Below are 22,449 nucleotides of genomic sequence, written 5' to 3'. Positions count from 1 at the left end.
CAACAAAACAATACACAGCAATACCATAACAATGCAAGCCAATTCCAAAACCGACCAAGCAGCACTACAGTATCAATATTAGTAACAATTTCAACATAGCAGTGATTAAAAATCCCTCATTGACATTATCATTAGACATTTATTAAAAAAATAAATTAAAAAAATAAAAATAAATGAACAATAGTGTCACAGTGGCTTAGACTTGCATCGCATCTCATAAGCTTGACAACACACTGTGTCCAATATTTTCACAAAGATAAAATAAGTCATATTTTTGGTTCATTTAATAGTTAAAACAAATTTACATTATTGCAATCAGTTGATAAAACATTGTCCTTTACAATTATAAAAGCTTTTTACAGAAATCTACTACTCTGCTTGCATGTCAGCAGACTGGGGTAGATCCTGCTGAAATCCCATGTATTGAATGAATAGAGAATTGTTTTGAATCGGAAAAATATCGTTTTTTCAATCGAGAATCGCGTTGAATCGAGAAAAAAAAATCGATTTATAATCGAATCGTGACCCCAAGAATCGATATTGAATCGAATCGTGGGACACCCAAAGATTCGCAGCCCTAATGGATAAGTACCGTAAAAATTAATTGTCGTGTTTCCTCAGCGCCAATTGACGCCGTGCCTCAGTTAGATTATCAGCTTGTGGAAATAATCGCTTCATATAAACACTCGGGTGGTGCAATATACATTATTTATCAGTTTGGGTAAAAATGATATAATGTAAAACAATTTCAAATGGATTTATGAAAATTAGGGTATTTTCTCTAATAAACACCTTACCTGTATTACTACTTTTATTTTGGAGGATGAATTTATTTACTATATTTTATTCTTGAATATCACTATAAAATGGATGACTGCATTAGTCTCTTTTATAAAGGCCTCTTCTCTGATAAACACCGTTTGTTTATTGCCACTTTTATTTTGTAGGACAAAATTATAAACTTAAATATCACAATGAAATGGATGTGGACATTAGTCTCTTTTACAAAGGACTCCTCGGTATTAAACACCTTACCTTTATTATCACTTTTATTCTGTGGGACAAAATGATGACTCATATAAAGCTCTTAATCATCACTATAAAATAGACGTGTACATTAGTGTCTTACATAAAGGTCTCCTCTATGATAAACACCTTACCTTTATTACCATTTTTATTTTGTGGGATGAATTCATAAACTATATTATATTCCTGAAAATCACTATAAAATAGATGTCGACATTAGTCTCTTTTATAAAGGCCTCTTCTCGGATAAACACCTTACCTTTATTGCTACTTTTTTTTTGTAGGTCAAAATTATAAACCTAAATATAACAATAAAATGGATGCGGACAGTAGTCTCTTTTACCTCTATCAAACACCTTACCTTAATTACCACGTTTATACTTTCTAAATGATGAATTATACAAATATTCTTGAATATCCCTATAAAATGGATGTGTGCATAATTATCCTCTATAAAGGCCTTCTCCGTAATAAACCCCCTACCTGTATTACCTCTGTCATTTTGTGGGACAATTTGATAAACTATATAATATCCTTGATTGTCACTATTAACTGTATTTGTACAATACTCTCCTCTATAAAGGCCTCCTCTCTAGTAAATACCTTACCTTTGTTACCACTTTCATTTTGAGAAAGAAAATAACAAGCTACTTGAATATCACCATAAAATTGATGTGTACATAGTCTCCTCGATGAAGGCCTCCTCTCTAATAAACACCATACCTTTTATTACCACTTTTGTTTTGTGGGAGAAAATTCAATATCATATATAATTCTTGAATATCACAATAAAAATAGATGTGTACATTCGTCTCCTCTATAAAGGCATACCCTCTAAAAAACACTTAAGTTTCATGGAAGAAAATGATTAACTATACTACATTATTGAGTATTACTATAACAATAGATTTGTATTTAGAGCCACCTCTCCGATAAACACCTTACTTTAGCAAATGTACAGTAAAATATTCTTTAAACAGCCCTATAAAAAGGGATTTGTACATTTTAAATACTTCCTCTATCAATGTCCCCTCTTAAAAAAAACACCCTCCTTCTAATAAATGTTGCTCTTGTTTTAGTATGTTTTTTGTTCGAGGACAAACATGACACAAACCTTCCCAAGTGTTAGAAAGCCCACTGTTTAATATGTTTGTGTGTATGCTTCACTGATGACCGTATTTGGTGAACATCGTTTTGTCCTACTAATTTCGGCTGGTTCTTGAACTCACCATAGTGTGGACTGTGACGCAACAGTTTGTTCTCATATAAAATCTTCCACTCCTTCTTTGTCTCATTTTGTCCACCAAAAGTTTTATACTGTGCGTGAATGCACAAAGGTGAGCTTTGTTGATGTTATTGACTTGTTGGAGTGCTAATCAGGCATATTTGGTCAGTGCAAGCTAATCAATGCTAACATGCTATTTAGGCTAGCTGTATGTACATATTGCTTCATTATGCCTCATTTGTAGGTATATTTGAGCTCATTTAATTTCCTTAACTTTTATCCTCTTTGTATATAATTTAGTTTTGCATGTCTCATGACACATTATCTATATGTAATATTGACTACATTTCAGTTGTTTGTGTGCCATGTTGTTCCAGACCACAGCAAATGTTACCCAGCTTGCCAAAGATTGTAATAAATCTATCAAAAGAAGACTTAACTTGGACACACACATCTATACCTTTGGCCATTAAACGCCAGTAATTTCCAGGAGTTATCTCACCTTCTGAGTAGCCTCTGATTTACTAATGGTTTCTAATGTTGAAAAAATGTGTAGAATAAATATTACATTTCAACATTTCTGTCAACAAAGATTTGCTTCAGCCTGTGACACATAGTCATTTTGATAGTAGGTTATTATAGCTAATATCAACACTAAATTGGCCCTAGTGTGTCAATGTGAGTGTGAATGTTGTCTGTCTATCTGTGTTGGCCATGCGATGAAGTGGCGACTTGTCCAGGGTGTACACCGCCTTCCGCCCGATTGTAGCTGAGATAGGCTCCAGCGCCCCCCGCGACCCCAAAGGGAATAAGCGGTAGAAAATGGATGGATGGATGGATGGGATAGACACTTATGTCATGTGTTGCCTTCATTATAACACTTATATACGGCTTTTCATTTTTTGCGGCTCCAGACAGATTATTTTGTTTGTACTTTTGGTCCAATATGGCTCTTTCAACATTTTGAGTTGCCGACTCCTGACCAAGGCAATTTGTAATTATACAACATTATTATTACATGGGACATGTTATCATTCACATTAAGTAGATATTACTACGTTGTCATGTGCCAATAAAATCATACATTTATGCGTTTTGTGTTGAAATATTATCTATCAGTAAGGGAAAAATGCATTTTTGTCATTTCGAGCATGCCTATCACAGGGGTTTGGAAACCCAAAACGTTGAAAGATATAAAGATATATATATTGGACCAAAAATACAAAAAAACATATGTATAAGTGTTATAATGAAGGCAACACATGATGTAAATGTCTTTATTACCTATATTAGCCTACTATCAAAATTACTTTAAAGGTCTTATATAAGTGTTATAATGAAGGCAACACATGATGTAAGTGTCTTTATTACCTATATTAGCCTACTATCAAAATGACTTTAAAGGTCTTACATAAGTGTTATAATGAAGGCAACACATGATGTAAGTGTCTATATTAGCTATATTAGCCTACTATCAAAAAGACTGCGTTGCAGGCTGAAGCAAATCTTTGTTGACAGAAATGTTGAAATGTAATATTTATTCTACACATTTTTACAACATTAGAAAATCAGAGGCTACTCAGAAGGTGAGATAACTCCTGGAAATTACTGGCTTTTAATGGCCAAAGGTATAGATGTGTGTGTCCAAGTTAAAGGAAACGGCAGGCTGTCTTCTTTTAATAGAGTTATTACAATCTTTGGCAAGCTGGGTAATGTTTGCTGTGGTCTGGAACAACATGGCACACAAACAACTATCAGAAATGCAGCCAATATTACATACAGATAATGTGTCATGAGACATGCAAAACTAGATTATATACAAAGACGATAAAAGTAAAGGATATTAAATTAGCTTAAATACACCTACAAATGAGGCATAATGATGCAATATGTACATACAGCTAGCCTAAATAGCATGTTAGCATTGATTAGCTTGCAGTCATGCACTGACCAAATAAGCCTGATTAGGACTGCACACAAGTCAATAACATCAACAAAGTGCACCTTTGTGCTTTCACACACAGTATAAAACTTTTGGTGGACAAAATGAGACAAAGAAGGAGTGGAAGATGTTACATGTAAGTCCACACTATGGTGAGTTCAAGAACCAGCCGAAATGAGTAGGACAAAACGATGGTCACCAAATACTCTCACCAGTGAAGCATACACACAAACATATTAAACAGTGGACTTTCTAACAATTGGGAAGGTTTGTGTCATGTTTGTCCTCAAACAAAAAACATAGTAGAACAAAACCAAAACATTTTCCCACATCTTTTCCCTGTTTTAATCCTAATGTTTCTCTTTTCTCTTTTTATGAATATCCTACACGACACATTTCAACATGTAAAGTTGTAACATTAAATGGTGTCGCCTTCCATCCGTCTCCACTACGCTGTCTCCCAGTACGTAATGAGACCGTCTATTTCAATACTAATTAGACAGAGACAAACATGTTTCACTTCACTTCCTTCCTCGTTTTTTTACAGCCCGTGGCACAAATATCACTCTGTCTGCAATGTCAGCCACACACAAAAAAAAATGGCTCCTTTAAAACATTCATAAGCTGCTAATGAGGCTGTGCAGCACATTTTTGTCTGGGCTGACAAAAGGATCCTCATGAGCAAGCAAAAAAAAAAAAAAGCCCCAGAATATGCATAAGAGGTTTAAAACTCTGTTGTACTCGTAGATTATTTGGACAATTTGACACTTAATGTGCACATGTTGTGGAAGCGAGGGAGATGCGAGAGGAAAAGACATTTTCATTACAGCTCTCTGCTAATCGCCGTGTCTTGCTTATAATGCGATTTGTGGTGCACTCAATTGGCCCATTGGCGCACCGACTCACACACACAGACACACACACACATTGTCTTTCACAAAACACACACTCACCTCGGTCATGTGAATGAGGTAGAATCTCAGTTCTTCAGCGTAGTCTGAAAAAGAGTGGAAACACACTGTTATTTTTCATTTTATGTAAATGCCTTACTGTATGTACACAAACACCCAGATAATAAACACCAACTGGCCATAATGTATTTTTATTTTTTTAAATGTATGGTCATTTTTGTAATATTTTGTCTCTCAATCATGCTTATTAAATTGTAAAATCTAACTTAAATTGTAATTTTTAAATTGTAAATTTCAGTACATTTCATTTAGAAGAAGCTACCTTTTGTTTCAATTGCATGAGCAAGTAGGTTTTAACTTTTGACTCCTAAAGATTAAAATAAATAAGCCACTTTTAAAAACAATGTTAATAGTCACATTTGTATTTCAAAATATTTTTCTAATTTACTACACTAATTCTAAATGTAACTATCTACCATTTTAGTATTACTACTAAATGTATTGATTTTTTTGAATATATTTGTATTTAATATTTAATTTAATTTAAAAAAATGTTTTTTAATATATTTTCAATATATTATTAATATTTTATTTTAATATTTATTGAATGTCCATCTATTATATTAAAATTAATTAGGTAACTTTTGAATTAAATACATGACAAGTGTTAAATTAGTAAAAAATTAAAAATTAAAATAAAAAAAATGTGCGATTATAATCCCTAAAAGATTTAAGAATGTTTTTTAAAAGTTAAAGGTAAATTTAAAAAAATAATGGCGTATTCTGAACACACACAAAAAAAACATAAACATAAATTAGTTGCATAAAGATCTCTAAAATAATAATTTAAAACAAGTTTTTTAAAACCTTAAAATAAATGAAAGATAGATTTAAAAAAAATGGAAACTTCAAAAGTAAAACAAATGGCTTATTTTTCTAATAAATAAAAAAACGAAAAAATCAGCTAAATGACTATTCCTAAAAGATCTAAAAATCGACCTTTGACCTAAACAACATTGGCTTCTTTGATTGAAGACAGTGCATCAACATAAACCACTGAAAGTCTTTGGAAAATTAATGAAAAATGTAAAACAATACACTAAAATCCTGTTTTAAATATAAATATCCACCTTTTGAGCAAAATAATTTTATCATATTTTATTTTATACATTTGAAAGGGACAAGCGGTAGTAAAATGGATGGATGGAATTGTACTTAATTGTATTTATTTAAACTGTTTACCGTTATTCTTTTTGTTAAAGTGCGGTTGTCATATTGTGCTTGTAAACTTTATGTATGATCCATTTTTTGTCGCAGATAAATAAAAACAGCAGGGTATTTTTCCAAAAAAAAATTGTATTTGATTTTTTTTTTTCCATTTAGTAACATAGCCCTGCCGTAATGGCGAGAATAATTGAGCATTTCTAAACCCACCGCTAGAGGTCACTGTTGCATCTAGTTATAACACTGAAACAACTACCGGTATTCTAGTGATGCTTTCCTCACATTGATAGTTGTTACCTTTCACTCATTCACATTTGAAGTTCAATGCAGTTTTTTGTTTTAAACCCATCCCTACCTGTTGTTATGGCAACAATGTTTTATTAATGCTTATTGCTAATATCACTTTTGATTGACAGCTGTTTATTTCTTCATATAGTATTTGCCCAGCATGTGTGTAATCTTCAGTGTTTCCCACGCTCTTTAACAAGTATTGAGTGGACAGGAACACGGGACAGCTGCTGTATTGAACTTGTGCTGTATCATATACACACACATGCACACACACACACACACACACATACTGTCTCTCGAAACAAAACACAATCCCCACACCGGCGCCTCTTTCCTGAGTGACGCTGCCGGCTCCAAGAGAAATAACAATGACAGTCAGGCAGCAGGGTGGGGATGTGTGTGTGTGTGTGTGTGTGTGTGTGTGTGTGTGTGTGTGTGTGTGTGTGTGTGTGTGTGTGTGTGTGTGTGTGTGTGTGTGTGTGTGTGTGTGTGTGTGTGTGTGCCCTTATGACAACACACACAAACACACACAGAGAAAAAAAAATAACGTGACCCCTGTGAACCCTACTTGTGTCATAGTAAGCAAGTAGAGGAGCCAACTGAATGCTCATATTTTATTATTAAAACATATTTATGCCATGCAAGCATAGTGCATATAGCAGTATCTACAAACAACATAATTAATTTAATTTAATTTAATAAAATTAAAAAAATATATTTAATTTATCAAAGTAATAATAATAATAATAATAATAATAAAATGATATTAATAATAAGATTAAGAATAAAAATAAAACAGAATGTTCACATTTTTATATTAAAATATATCAATGCCATGCAACCATAGTGCACATACTGTGGCAGTATATACATTTAATTTAATTTAATTCATTGTATTTTATAATGTAATAATTATAATAATAATAATAATAATAGTATTTATCATTATATTTCTGGTGTACGTGCACATAAATTTAAATTAAATACAAATATTGATTCAAGATATTATCTATACCAAGGGTCCCCAAACTTTTTGACTCAGGGGCCGCATTGGGTTAAAAGAAATTTGGCCGGGGGTCGGGCTGTGTATATATATTAGAGATGCGCGGATAGGCAATTATTTCATCCGCAACCGCATCAGAAAGTCGTCAACCATCCGCCATCCACCCGATCTAACATTTAATCAGAACCGCACCCGCCCGCACCCGCCCGTTGTTATATATCTAATATAGACGATGCAAGGCATTAGTGAGGTTATAAAGCTTTTGCCTGTTAAAGAAAGGAGACTGATCCAATGCAGCACAGACATTCGCGTGCCACGCTGTCACGGCCCAGACGCACACCAGTGCGCAATCATATGGGAGCCGCGCTGAGCGCACCTCCAAGCGCGTCTCGCTGCCGGCGACGGCCGGGTATGGGCCTGACGCTCCAGCGCCATCCATTTTCAGGGCTAGTTGATTCGGCAGGTGGGTTGTTACACACTCCTTAGCGGGTTCCGACTTCCATGGCCACCGTCCTGCTGTCTATATCAACCAGGGTGAGCCCCACCCCTTTCGTGAGCGCACTGCGCGCGGAGTGACCCCTGTTACGCGCCCCCGGCAACAGGGGTGGCGGGCAGGTAAGCTGCGCGGGCGGAGCGCGCGGAGTGACCCCTGTTACGAGCCCCCGGCCACGGGGGTGGCGGGCAGGTAAGCTGCGAGGGCGGAGCGCGCGGAGTGACCCCTGTTACGAACCCCCGGACACGGGGGTGGCGGGCAGGCAAGCTGCTTACCTGCTGCGCGTGACGCCGGCCGCGGCGAAGGCGGACGAGGCGGGGTGTCGGTGCGGTGGAAGGGGCCTCGGTCCCGGACCCCGGCGAGGCGTCCCTTCTCCGCTCCGTAAAAGTGTCCATCTCTTTTTTTTTTTTTCTTCTGTTGTGGCATATGCAGCAGGTGCCTGCTCGTTTTTCGTATGTGGGTAACAACATTTAACTATGTATATATATTTCCGAATTGGTTTAACTGCCACCCGCCTGAATCTATTTAAAATCTAATTTTTTTTTATTTCAACCGCCCGACCCGACCCGCGGATAAAATCTAATTTTTTTTTATTTCAACCGCCCGATCCGCGGATAATCCGCGGACTCCGCGGTTGTGTCCGCAAACCGCGCATCTCTAATATATATATATAGTGAAGTGAAGTGAATTGTATTTATATAGCGCTTTTCTCTAGTGACTCAAAGCGCTGTACATAGTGAAACCCAAAATCTAAGTTACATTTAAACCAGTGTGGGTGGCACTGGGAGCAGGTGGGTAAAGTGTCTTGCCCAAGGACACAAGGGCAGTAACTAGGATGGCGGATGCGGGGATCGAACCTGCAACCCTCAAGTTGCTGGCACGGCCGCTCTACCAACCAAGCTATACCGCCCCGTATAGCGGTATAGCTATATAGCTATATATATATATATATATATATATATATATATATATATATATATATATATATATATATATATATGTATATATATATACTTTTTATTTTTTATTTTATTTTATTTTATTATTTTTTTCATTATTAATATTATTTTTATAATTATTATTATTTATTTTTTTTATTTTTTTTTTTTTTTTTTATTTTTTTATATATTCCGAGTGCGATGATGTCACGTTATCGATGGGAAAATGCATTTTTAGACAATATGATTTGCCTGAGCGGCTAGGAGACACCGAGAGTAACAAGCGGTAGAAAATGGATTAGAAAGGACAGATAGAAAAAAATTCTAATTAAAAAAAAAATTTTAAAAAAATATTTAACTTGGCCGGATACAGCCCGCCAGCGTCCAGTCTGGGGACCCCTGCTTGTATACTATCATTAGTAGTAGTAGTTGTTTTTGTAGTAGTAGTAGTAGTATTAATCATTGTTGTTGTTGTTGTTAATCATAATTATAATAAAATGCATACATTAGGAATAAAATCAAAAAACAAATGCAGGAAATGTGCAACTAACACTACAAATACATGACTGTAGACCACCTCAGGGTTTATGAATCGTTTATGAGTCTCTACATACAATTTTGAATGACTTTGACAAAAAATGTTATCCACACTGTAAAAACTGACACAAAATTGAAAACTCCTCTTCATGTCATTCCCTGAACAGCTGGTTTCCGGCTTCATCCATCCCCAATTTCTCTGTCCAATTTGGTGATTCAAAATCACACGCCACAGATTTGTGTCCAGCGTGGCAAACTGTCATCAATCGCTGGTGAAGTTGTGTGCAGTGAGTCCAACAATGGACTGGAAAGTTGGAACAATGCTCAAAAGTGGCACGTCGTCATCGTGTGCTCTTTGTGACATTCATGTGCAACACAATGCAAGTGTGCTCTACCACAAGATCTACTGTATATTTATTTCCACATCATTATGCTACAGATAAATATTTACAATGAACCCGCCCCTCCTTCACTGGGATTGGCTCCCTGCAAGTGTCCCTCACTGCCAAGTTATTCTGTCACACTGGCACAGGAGATGATTGTTTACTGGGAGGTGAAAGGAAAAGACAAAGGAGCAGGGACTTTCCCTAAATATCCGCAGGTCAAAGGTCAGCTACTGGTGGTTTACTTTCAAATAGAGATTTTTTTTTGCTTTTTTTTGCTTTTGTGCATTCTAGATGTCTTTAACACTTGAAATAATACCATTGTTTGTACTTTTGGATATGTGATGTCATGTGTATACTTTATTAAGATTAAGAAATAATACCAAAATGAATTAAAATATTAGCAAACTCAACAAGAAAATGAGTGCACCTTGGTCGGTTTTCTTAAAAAATAACATATTTGTTTGTCAATTTAAGAAAAAGAAAGAGCTAGAATCATACATTTATGTGCTCATTTTTGGGTGAAATTAATATGTATTAATTTTTCTTTAAAAAAAATCTAAAATATATATATTTTCTTCGTAATTGTTTTGGCTTTTTCTTACAATTTCAACTTTGCATAGTCATAAAATGTTATCTTTTTACCAAGTAAAATTATGACCTTTTATTGTAATGTTTTTCATTTATTTTTGTGAATTAACTGTTCTTAATTGGTAAAATTATTTTTTTAAATTCTTTATTTTTGTAATTGTAACTTTATATTCTGTTTTAAAAATTATTTTAATTGGTAAAAAAAAAAGAAAAAGGCTTTTATTTGTAATTTTTCACGTCGTTCTTACTTTTTTTTCGACTAATATTCCGACTTTATTGTTGCAATTAGAACTTTATAATTGTGGTAAAATTATGACTTATCTTTAAAATATTTAGGCTTTTTCTGGAATAATAACTTAACATTTTAATAAAATTGGGTCTTTTGTTACCAAGTAAAAGTGTGACTTTTTTTCAAATATTTTGTCTTTATTTTTGAAATTAAAACGTTATATTCTGGTTGAAAGAAAAGAGACATGCCTTTTTTAATTGGTAAAAATATGGCTTTTCTCTGTAATATTTTGTCTTTGCATTATCAGAAAATTGGGTCCTTTTTTCAACCAAATAAAATTATGATTTTTCTTTGTAGTATGTTCACATTATTTTAACTTTTCTTTAGAACTGTAAAATTATGACCTTTTTTTTTCAAATATTTTGTCTTTATTCTTGTACCTCTAACTTTATATCGGTTTGAAAAAAAAATATTTGTAAATGTTTGGCTTTTTCTTACAATTACAAATGTTATCTTTTTACCAAGTAGAATTATGACCTATTTTACTTTTTTTTTGTAATGTTTTTAATTTATTTTTGTGAATTAACTTTTCTTAATTGGTAAAATTATGACTTTTATTCAACATTTGGTCTTTATTCTTGTAATTCAAATTGTATATTCTGGTTTTAAAAAAAATAATTCTAAATGGTAAAAACAAACAAAAAAAAGGCTTTTATTTGTAATGTTTTGACATTATTCGTACTTTTTCTTTGATTAATATTCTGACTTTATTGTTGCAATTAGAACTTTATAATTGTGGTAATATGATGACATATCTTTAAAATATTTTGGCTTTTTCTGGAATAATAACTTAACATTCTAATACAATTGGGTCTTTTATGCCAAGTGACCTTTTTTCAAACATGTTGTCTTTACTCTTGACATTCAAACGTTATATTCCGGTTGAAAAGAAAAGAAACATGCCTTTTTTAATTGGTAAAAATATGGCTTTTCTCTGCAACATTTTGTATTTGCATTATCAGAAAATGGGGTCCTTTTTTTAAACAAATACAATTATGACTTTTCTTTGTAGTATATTCACATTATTTTAGCTTTTCTTTAGACCGGTAAAATATGACCTTTTTTTCAAATATTTTGTCTTTTTTCTTGTAATTCTAATTTTATATCGGTTTGAAAAAAAAAAAAAAAACATTTTTTTTTAATTAATGAAAATATGTCTTTCCACTGTAATATTTTGGCTTTGCATTCTTATAAAAGTGGGTCAACTCATGACTTTTTTCTTGTAATATTTTGACTTTATTCTTGCAGTTAGAACTTTATAATTGTGGTAAAATGATGACTTATCATTAAAATATTTAACATTAACATAACAAAAATACTAAACTTAACATTCTAATAAAATTGCGTCTTTTTTGCCAAGTAAAAGTGTGACATTTTTTCAAATATATTGTCTTTATTCTTGAAATTCAAAAGGTTATATTCTGGTTAAAAAGAAAGAAATGGTAAACGTATGGTTTTTCTCTGTAATATTTTATCTTTGCATTATCAGAAAATGGGGATGTCCGATAATATCGGACTGCAGATATTATCGGCCGATAAATGCTTTAAAATGTTATATGGGAAATTATCGGTATCGGTTTAAAAAATATCGGTATCGGTATCAAAAAGTAAAATGTATGACTTTTTAAAACGCCGCTTTGTACAAGGACGTAGGGAGAAGTACAGAGCGCCAATAACCCTTAAAGGCACATAATATTTACGGCTTATCACACACACAAGTGAATGCAAGGCATAATTGGTCAACAGCCATACAGGTCACACTGAGGGTGGCCGTATAAACAACTTCAACACTGTTACAAATATGCGCCGCACTGTGAACCCACACCAAACAAGAATGACAAACACATTTCGGGAGAACATCCGCACCGTAACACAACATAAACACAACAGAACAAATACCCAGAACCCCTTGTAGCACTAACTCTTCCGGGACGCTACAATATACACCCCCGCTACCCCCTACTCCCTCCCAACTCAACCCCGCCCACCTCAACCTCCTCATGCTCTCTCAGGGACAGCATGTCCCAAATTCCAAGCTGCTGTTTTGAGTCATGTTAAAAAAAATAATGCACTTTGTGACTTCAATAATAAATATGGCAATGCCATGTTGGCATTTTTTGAGTTGATCTAGTTTGGAAAACCTTGTTACATTGTTTAATGCATCCAGCGGGGCATCACAACAAAATTAGGCATAATAATATGTGGCAGAGGGGTTAGTACATCTGCCTCACAATACGAAGGTCCTGAGTAGTTTGGGGTTCAATCCCGGGCTCAGGATCTTTCTGTGTGGAGTTTGCATGTTCTCCCCGTGACTGCATGGGTTCCCTCCAGGTACTCCGGCTTCCTCCCACCTCCAAAGACATGCACCTGGGGATAGGTTGATTGGCAACACTAAATTGGCCCTAGTGTGTGAATGTGAGTGTGAATGTTGTCTGTCTATCTGTGTTGGCCCTGCGATGAGGTGGCAACTTGTCCAGGGTGTACACCGCCTTCCGCCCGATTGTAGCTGAGATAGGCTCCAGCGCCCCCCGCGACCCCGAAGGGAATAAGCGGTAGAAAATGGATGGATGGATGGAATATGTTAATTCCACGACTGTATATATCGGTATCGGTTGATATCGGAATCGGTAATTAAGAGTTGGACAATATCGAAATATCGGCAAAAAAGCCATTATCGGACATCTCTAATAATAATATAATATATCAGTATATATTATATACTGTATATATAATATGTAAATATTACATATATGTTATATTTTATATTTCTACTATGGTACAGTTTTAGTCTACTTTACACCTGCATTATCCTTTCCATCCTTTGTAACTGAGCTACCGTGTGGAACAGTGACGTGCGGTGAGGTTGATGGCTGGTGAGGCACTGACTTCATCACAGTCAGATTTACAAACATATGAACCCTAAAGAGTATCTTATTCACCATTTGATTGGCAGCAGTTAACGGGTTATGTTTAAAAGCTCATACCAGCATTCTTCCCTGCTTGGCACTCAGCATCAAGGGTTGGAATTGGGGGTTAAATCACCAAAAATGATTCCCAGGCGCGGCGCCGCTGCTGCCCACTGCTCCTCTCACCTCCCAGGGGGTGATCAAGGGGATGGGTCAAATAAAGACGACAAATTTCATTACACCTAGTGTGTGTGTGACAATCATTGGTACTTTAACTTAACTTTAACTTTACACATACAAACTGTAGCACACAAAAAAGCACATTTAATGAAAAAAACGTTATTATGGTCTTACCTTTACTTAGAAATTAAGTCCATGCGCCGCAACTAAAGCCCTCACTTAAACTTTCCACGTGCAAGATTGAATCTATTTAAAAAGGTGTAACCGAGGGTTTATAAATGTCGCCTATACTGTATGAAACTACAAAATAACAAACACGGAGGCTCCAGTTTACACGAGGACCACTTTATTTACCTTCTTTCAAAAACCTCCGCAACGTGACATCACTTCCGCTCTTAGCGCCTTCAAAATAAGAGCTCAAGGCATATACAGTATAACAGCGCATAACAAGAACTTAACATCACAAAGAGGAAAGCCCATGAAAATAGGTTACAAAAGTTATTTAATAAGAAGCCAAAAAGTGCAAAAACAATAATGTTCGTGTTGGAGGAGTTGTGAATTAGATACACCTGCAGTCTGCAGGTGTACCTAATGTTGTGGCCCTGCAGTCATTCACATCTCCTCCAACACGAACATTATTGTTTTTGCACTTTTTGGCTTCTTATGAAATAATTTTTTTAAATAGATTCAATCTTGCACGTGGAAAGTTTAAGTATGGGCTTTAGTTGATACAACAATTCTACAGCGGGGGTGCAGGAGGCGGGGCTACTGGAGCCTCCGCCAGTGCGTCTTTTGCAGCCGTTTTATGATCGCTCAGCACAAGAAATACTTTACACACATACAGTTGTTGACAAAATACACTGTACATTATATACCTCAGCTAACTAAACTATGGAAATGTATAATATAATTCATATAGCAATACAGTCTCACTGCACAGCAGGCCAGCAGTTAGCCGAGTCCGGAATCCATGTTGAGGCACTGAGTGACGTGCCTCAACTGGCTGCTGTTCACCGCACCGTCTCTTCTCAGTATTTGAACGGCAAATGTGAAAATTCAGCGATTTTGAATAAAAATAATCTAAAACTGGTGAAGTTAAATGGAAAATAACTTTATAGTATAATCACTGGCTACATATAACAATTTAATTTTTTTTTTTTCTTTTTACATTTTTTTTCTTTTCATGATGGCAGGTGAGGCCCCGCCTCACCTGCCTCTAGTGACTGCATGTCACTGGTGTGGAACAATTTCCCTTGTGGATCAATAAAGTTTGTCTAAGTCTAATTGGGATTGTTAAGTATCACACATTGTGTATGATGATACCTAAATAGTGCGAGGGTACCTAATGTTATGGTATGTGTAAGATGCTTTGCCGTTGAGTACATACCGTCCTGTAGTCGCAGGTGTCGCAGGAATAATGGACTCTGAAGGACGTTACACCTGCCGGGCTCGTCCTCTCTAGTGACCAGCATCAGGTCGGTGTAGACGAACACTGTCACCTTTAACGGACACACCGCGTTCCGATATATTATTTCTTCTCATAGGTCACAGCATGCTCGCAGTTACATTTGCATCAATCGGGCGTGCTTGTGAGTGATAATGGAAGGCAGGAATGTCAATATTTTGCTTTCCGTCTGACCTTTAGCACATGATGCTTGCTTTCGTGGAGGATCATCTCTTCCGTCAGGATGAGAGCTCGGCTGCACAAGTCCAGAGGCTGCACATTGACATATTGCATTTTAATAATAATAATATTGAAGATCTTGTTTCCAAGCCGTGCAACTGACCTGGACAAAGATGGGGAAGATGAGGATCTTGGGCGCCACAGTAACGTATCCATAGTTGTTTCCACGCGGTACGTGCGAGCGCACTATGGTACAGTTCTGGTAGTTTGCAAAGTTGGGGCTGTGCTGCTGGTAGTTGGAGTTGGTTTTGGCCGTCTTGGCGTTATTGGAGCGGCGCAGGAAGCCGGCGCGGCTGGAGAAAGGGCTGCATCCTCCGCCTCCGCCTCCAGCGGTGCTGCTGCTAATCTCCGGTGAGAAGGTTGCACTTGCACCACCCGCCTGGTTCTGTGAGCCAGAGGCTTGTCGCGGTGGATACAACCTGTTGGCTGGAAGTCCTAATAGATAAGGAAACAGGTTACATTGCATTCTTTAAATATGATGACACAGTATTGTTCATAAGTTTGAAAACACCGTCTTATTCAATGGCATGAGCAAACTTTTGAACAGTTTTGTATTTTATTTTTATATTTTTGGAGCTGATTTTCTTTACATTTTTGACAAAAACAACGAAAGCATGTGTAAATAAGCAACTTTTAAAGGGACCTATTATGCTCTCTTCGTACGAGAGATGTCCGATATTATCGGCCGATAAATGCTTTAAAATGGAATATCAGAAATTATCGGTATCGGTTTCAAACAGTAAAATTTAGGGGGTTAGGGTTTTTTTTGTAATAAAAAAATACAATCATGTGTGCTTACGGACTGTATCCCTGCAGACTGTATTGATCTATATTGATATGTAATGTAGGAACCAGAAATATTAATAACAGAAAGAAACAACCTTTTTGTGCGAATGAGTGTGAATGAGTGTAAATGGGGGAGGGAGGTTTTTTGGGGTGGTGCAATAATTGTAAGTGTATCTTGTGTTTCTTATGTTGATTTAATTAAAAAAAAATAAAAAAAAAATGGTTTTATTTTTTATTTTATCTTTTTTCTTGTGCTGCGATCCGCGGCCCGGTGGTTGGGAACCACTGATGTAAACCACAAGAAGTGTTTTAAATGTAGAAAAAAGTAGTAATATGAGTTTTATTGGTCACGTTTATGTATTTATTTTCCAATTTACTAAAATTATTCCAAATGTAAATATTTACTATTTCAGTATTGCTATTTATTTATGATATAGTCTAATTTTTTTCTTTATTATTTATGGATTGTCCGTGGTTTCTATTAATCAATTGTCATTAACTAAGTTTAAATAAAGGGAGGTACAATTTTAAATGTTTTAAATGAAAGAAAAAAGTTAAAAGTGGATGATATAGCAAAAAAAAAATTAAAAAAAATGTACGAATATAATCCCGAAAAGATTTAAAGGTAAGAAAAGTTAAGAAAAATAAGTTAAGTTAAAGGTAGATTAAAATATGTGGCGTATTTTGTACATTCCGAAAAATAAATAGTGCTAGGTAATTAAAAATAAATAAATACATAATTAACAAATAAAACAAATATATGAATAAAAAAGGGATTTAAAAAAAGAGAGTGGCCTACAGTATTTGGACAAAAATTTAAATCTGCAAAATTGAAAAAAAAAAAAAAAAAAAAAATCTGCAAAATTACTATTGCAAAAAGACTTAAAAGTAAAAAAAAGAAATATTTAAAATTTTGCACGGATCATTATATCCCTAGTATTTAAATAGTTATAGCTATTTTAAAAATAAATAAATACCTACGGTTTTTAAAAGTGCAAGTGGCCTATTTTGCAAATAAATTAAAAAGTATGAAATCTAAGAATTATTCTATCTCAAAAAAAATTTAAGTAGAAAAAGTTTTTAAAAAAAATCCTAAATATGTGGTGTATTTTGCAAAAAATAAATTGAAAAAATAAATACATAAATAAAAAAAATAAAAAAAATAAAAAAATCAGTAACACAATAAATAAATGAACATAAATCAGTTGGCTTACCATCTCTAAAATATATTGAAAATATGTGGCTTATTTTTCAAATATATGTATATATTTTTAAAACTACAACATCTGCAAAAGTACTATCCCTAAAAAAATTAAAGGTAGAAAAGTTGTTTTCTAAGTAAAAGATAAATAAATAAAAATATATGACATATTTGGCACACAGAACAATTGGCTTGCAATCCTTAAAATATTGAAATAGTGCTTGAAAAAAAATAAATTGGGGTGACAATCCTTTGACCCTTGACCAACACTGGCTCCTTGTATTGGAGACAGCATCAATGGCGTCCGTAAACATTAACCACTGAAAGTGTGTGGAAAATGAACGAGACGTGTGAAGGTAATAAAACACTCGGTCTGTAAAGAAGCAACAAGATGTCTTACCCAGTGTTCTCTGATTGTCCTGATAAACAGGCCTCAAGACCTGCAAGCACAAGTCAATGAACACATTTAGACAAGAGATTGTGCTTGGCTGCAAAACATGAAATACTGCCTTGTTGGTGTCACTGAGGCCAACAATAGCATTGTGTTGATGTGATGAGTCATGCATCATGTGACCTGTCCTCGCCCCCACATTGGCTTAGAGCTACTATTAAATGATGGACTCTTGTTACGATGCAGGAAATCTATGACAATTCACTACGTCTCATGGCTGAATCATCTCCTCCACACATACAGGATGGGAAGGGATTCAGGCTCTAATCATTTTGCAATGCAGTCTGCTGAAAATGATGGAAAGTGCCACTCTACATAGCAACTGGCTCTGTGGTCAAAGTTGCAATTGCCACAAAACAAATTTTAAGATAGTCAACACTAAAGTGGATAGTGCACCCCACAATTCGTCACGTTTCATGTGTCAGGTAAATTGCGAAAAATGGGGCTCTATCAAAAAAAAAAAAAAAACTACAGCACAAACAGTCAAGTCAGGCTCTCTCACACAAAATCTATGACAATTCACTACGTCTCATGGCTGAATCATCTCCTAGACAGATACAGTAGGGGAAGGGATTAATAAGCATGAGAGTAAGGTTGGGGGACGGGGGGGACTAATCATTTTGCAATGCAGTCTTCTGAAAATGATGGAAAGCGGCACTCTACATAGCAACTGGCGCTGTGGTCAAAGTTGGAATTGCCACCAAACACATTTTAAGATAGTCAACACTAAAGTGGATAGTGCACCCCACAATTTGTCACGTTTCATGTGTCAGGTAAACTGTGAAAAATGGGGCCCTATCAAAAAAAACAAAAAACTTCAGCACAAACAGTCAAGTTAGGTTGTTAGTCAGGCTCTCTCACATAAAATCTATGACAATTCACTACGTCTCATGGCTGAATCATCTCCTCCACACATACAGGAGAGGAAGGGATTCGGGGTCTAATCATTTTGCAGTGCAGTCTGCTGAAAATGATGGAAAGCGCCACTCTACATAGCAACTGACGCTGTGGTCAAAGTTGGAATTGCCACAAAACACATTTCAAGATAGTCAACACTGAAGTGGATAGTGCACCCCACAATTTGTCACGTTTCATGTGTCAGGTAAACTGCCAAAAATGGGGCCCTATCAAAAAAAAAAAAAAAACTACAGCGCAAACAGTCCATTAGGTTGTTAGTCAGGCTCTCTCACACAAACTTGTTAGTAGTTATGAACTGAGGCGTTTCATTTCTTTTAACAAGTTTGCTTTATTGATGCCACTAGATGCAACCATCAAGTACACTTCTCTCTCTCTCTTTCTCTCCCTCTCTCTCTCTCTATTGCATAAAACATCAAAATCAATAGGATACATGCGGGATAAAATGAGCATATTTGTCTCGATCTGTTCGGTAAAGTCAGTTAGCGCCGGGGATGTACGGTAAGGAGACGTATCTAGCATGAGCCATCATGTGACCGTGGTGAGGATGAGGAGGAGGGCGGAGGAGATGATGAAGATGCAGCCCACCACCAGCAGTCTGCGGTACCTGGCTTCCGGGGTCGATGGGGGACAGGATGATGTAGTTGTCCCCGTTGGACGCCTTCACCCTGGTGCCCTTCAGCGTCGCCGTGGGAGGGTGGTGGAGGAGCCGAGGCTTCCCGTCTAACTCTTCGGCCGACCCCCCCTGGGCGCCCCACCTCAGGGTGCCCACCCCCAGGGTGCCGGCGGGGGTGCCCTCCGAGCCGTTGACCAGCAGCCTGCGGGCGGCGGTGGCCCGGTGGTGAGCCGGGAGCGGGGGCACGGCCGGAGGGGTTCGACCGGCGCCCGGATCCGGGGCGTGCCGGCGGACGGGCGGCGAGGGGGTCTCGTAGTTGGAGGCGTGCTTGTAGGAGGGGCGGTGGATCAGACCCTCGAAGCTTGGCTTGGCGGAGGGGCCCGTGCGCCACACCACCACCGTGATTTCATTTGCGCTGTTTCTGGGGGTCACATGACATCACATACAATCAATGACTTTATTTCCACATTGAAAACCAAACAATAGCAACAAAGACCCCTATTTATTTTAAAGGGATGCATTTCCTAAGGTAGAGAAAGAACCCTATTCATTTTGACAAAACACATTTTAGGGCTATTTTGGGGAGCAAAATGTTGACCATCAATAATTCAGAGGGTTCTTACTTAGTCTTTCTAGATCGACTGCAGTACTACATACTGTAAAACCATAGTAACGAGAACCCTATTCATTTTGTACATAGCAGGGATAGTAAAATCCTCACATTCTTTTTTCACACATTAACCTTAAAACTCACAGGGATGCATTTTCTACACTAGAGTAAGAACTCTATTCATTTTGACACAACTGACATATTTTAGAGGTATTTATGACAGCCAAATGTTGACCATCAAAAATGAAATGGGTTCTTGCTTAGTCATTTTAGATTGACATAAAACAATAGAAACAAAGACGCGTATTCATTTTGAAGCAGACACATCTCAGGATTTTTCACACAACATTATTCTTAAAACATATAGGAATGCATTTTTTTTTTAAGTAGAGTAAGAGCCCTATTCATTTTGACAAAACTGACAAATTGGCTATTTTTGGGAGCAAAATGTTGACCATCAAAGATGAAATGGGTTATTGATTAGTCATTTTAGATTTACTAGTATGACTACTACACTACATTAAAACAATAATAACAAAGAATCCTATGTATTTTGAATATGGCAAGGATGGCCAAATATGTGCATGATTTTTTTACACAACTTTAGAGTTAAACGAATGCATTTTCTAAGATCGAGTAAGAAACCTATTTATTTCGACAAAAAAGTGACAGATTGTATTGCTATTTTGGGGAGCAAATTTTGATCATGAAAATGAAATCGGTTCTTGCTTAGTCATTTTAGATTTACTAGTATGACTACTATACTACATAAAAACAATAATAACAAAGAACCCTATTTATTTTGTAGGTAGCAGGGATAGTAAAATCCTCACATTCTTTTTTCACACATTAACCTTAAAACTCACAGGGATGCATGTTCTACACTAGAGTAAGAACTCTATTCATTTTGACACAACTGCCATATTTTAGAGGTATTTATGGAAGCCAAATGTTGACCATCAAAAATGAAATGGGTTCTTGCTTAGTCATTTTAGATTGACATAAAACAATAGAAACAAAGACGCGTATTAATTTTGAAGCAGATACAGCTCAGGCTTTTTCACACAATATATTTTTAAAACCAACAGGAATGCATTTTTTTAGTTAGAGTAAGAGCCCTATTCATTTTGACAAAACTGACAAGTTGGCTACTTTTGGGAGCAAAATGTTGACCATCAAAGATGAAATGGGTTATTGCTTAGTCATTTTAGATTTACTAGTATGACTACTATACTACATAAAAACAATAATAACAAAGAATCCTATGTATTTTGAATATGGCAAGGATGGCCAAATATGTGCATGATTTTTTTACACAACTTTAGAGTTAAACTAATGCATTTTCTAAGATCGAGTAAGAAACCTATTTATTTTGACAAAAAAGTGACAGATTTTATTGCTATTTTGGGGAGCAAATTTTGATCATGAAAACGAAATGGGTTCTTGCTTAGTCATTTTAGATTTACTCGTATGACTACTGTACAATACTACATAAAACAATAACAACAAAGAACCCTCTTTATTTTGAATATGGCAGGGGTGGCCAAATGTGTGCATGATTTTTTTATACAACTTTAGAGTTCAAACTTAAACGGATGAATTTTCTAAGATCGAGTAAGAAACCTATTCATTTTGGGCAGCAAATATTGATCATAAAAATGAAATGGGTTCTTGCTTAGTCATTTTGGATTTTCTAGTATGACTACTGTACAATACTACATTAAAACAATAATAACAAAGAATCCTATGTATTTTGAATATGGCAGCGATGGCCAAATATGTGCATGATTTTTTTTATACAACTTTAGAGTTCAAACTTAAACGGATGCATTTTCTAAGATCGAGTAAGAAACCTATTGATTTTGACAACAAAGTGACACATTTTATTGCTATTTTGAGGAGTAAATATTGACCATAAAAACAAAATGGATTCTTGTTTAGTCATTTTAGATTTACAAGTATGACTACTCTACAATACAACATAAAACAGTAATAACAAAGTACCCTATTTATTTTGAATATGGCAAGGATGGCCAAATATGTGCATGATTTTTTATACAACTTTAGAGTTAAAACTTAAAGAGATGCATTTTCCAAAATCGAGTAAGAAACCTATTTATTTTGACAAAAAAGTGACAGATTTTATTGCTTTTTTGGGGAGCAAATCGTAAAAATTAAATGGGTTCTTGCTTAGTCATTTTAGATTTACTAGTATGACTACTGTAGTACTACATAAAACAATAATAA

The 22,449-nt window shown here is 35.7% G+C and overlaps 1 protein-coding gene across 3 annotated transcripts in view; it reads right to left on the bottom strand.

Moving 5' to 3' along the window:
- The window catches only part of rgs3a (regulator of G protein signaling 3a), a 336,515-nt gene that overhangs the window by 225,293 nt on the left and 88,773 nt on the right, over window positions 1-22,449 (bottom strand). For all 3 annotated transcript variants that reach the window (XM_061927475.1, XM_061927478.2, XM_061927477.2), the window contains 6 exons: window positions 19,584-20,013; window positions 18,011-18,050; window positions 15,727-16,058; window positions 15,579-15,656; window positions 15,327-15,438; window positions 5,147-5,190 (listed from right to left, as the gene is read on the bottom strand). In XM_061927475.1, the coding sequence (XP_061783459.1) occupies window positions 5,147-5,190; window positions 15,327-15,438; window positions 15,579-15,656; window positions 15,727-16,058; window positions 18,011-18,050; window positions 19,584-20,013 (1,036 nt within the window). The remainder of the gene's footprint in view (window positions 1-5,146; window positions 5,191-15,326; window positions 15,439-15,578; window positions 15,657-15,726; window positions 16,059-18,010; window positions 18,051-19,583; window positions 20,014-22,449) is intronic.

This window comes from Nerophis lumbriciformis, linkage group LG32, assembly GCF_033978685.3.
Source record: "Nerophis lumbriciformis linkage group LG32, RoL_Nlum_v2.1, whole genome shotgun sequence".
In the NCBI taxonomy this organism is placed as follows: Eukaryota; Metazoa; Chordata; class Actinopteri; order Syngnathiformes; family Syngnathidae; genus Nerophis; species Nerophis lumbriciformis.
This window is presented reverse-complemented; position numbering and strand designations above follow the sequence as displayed.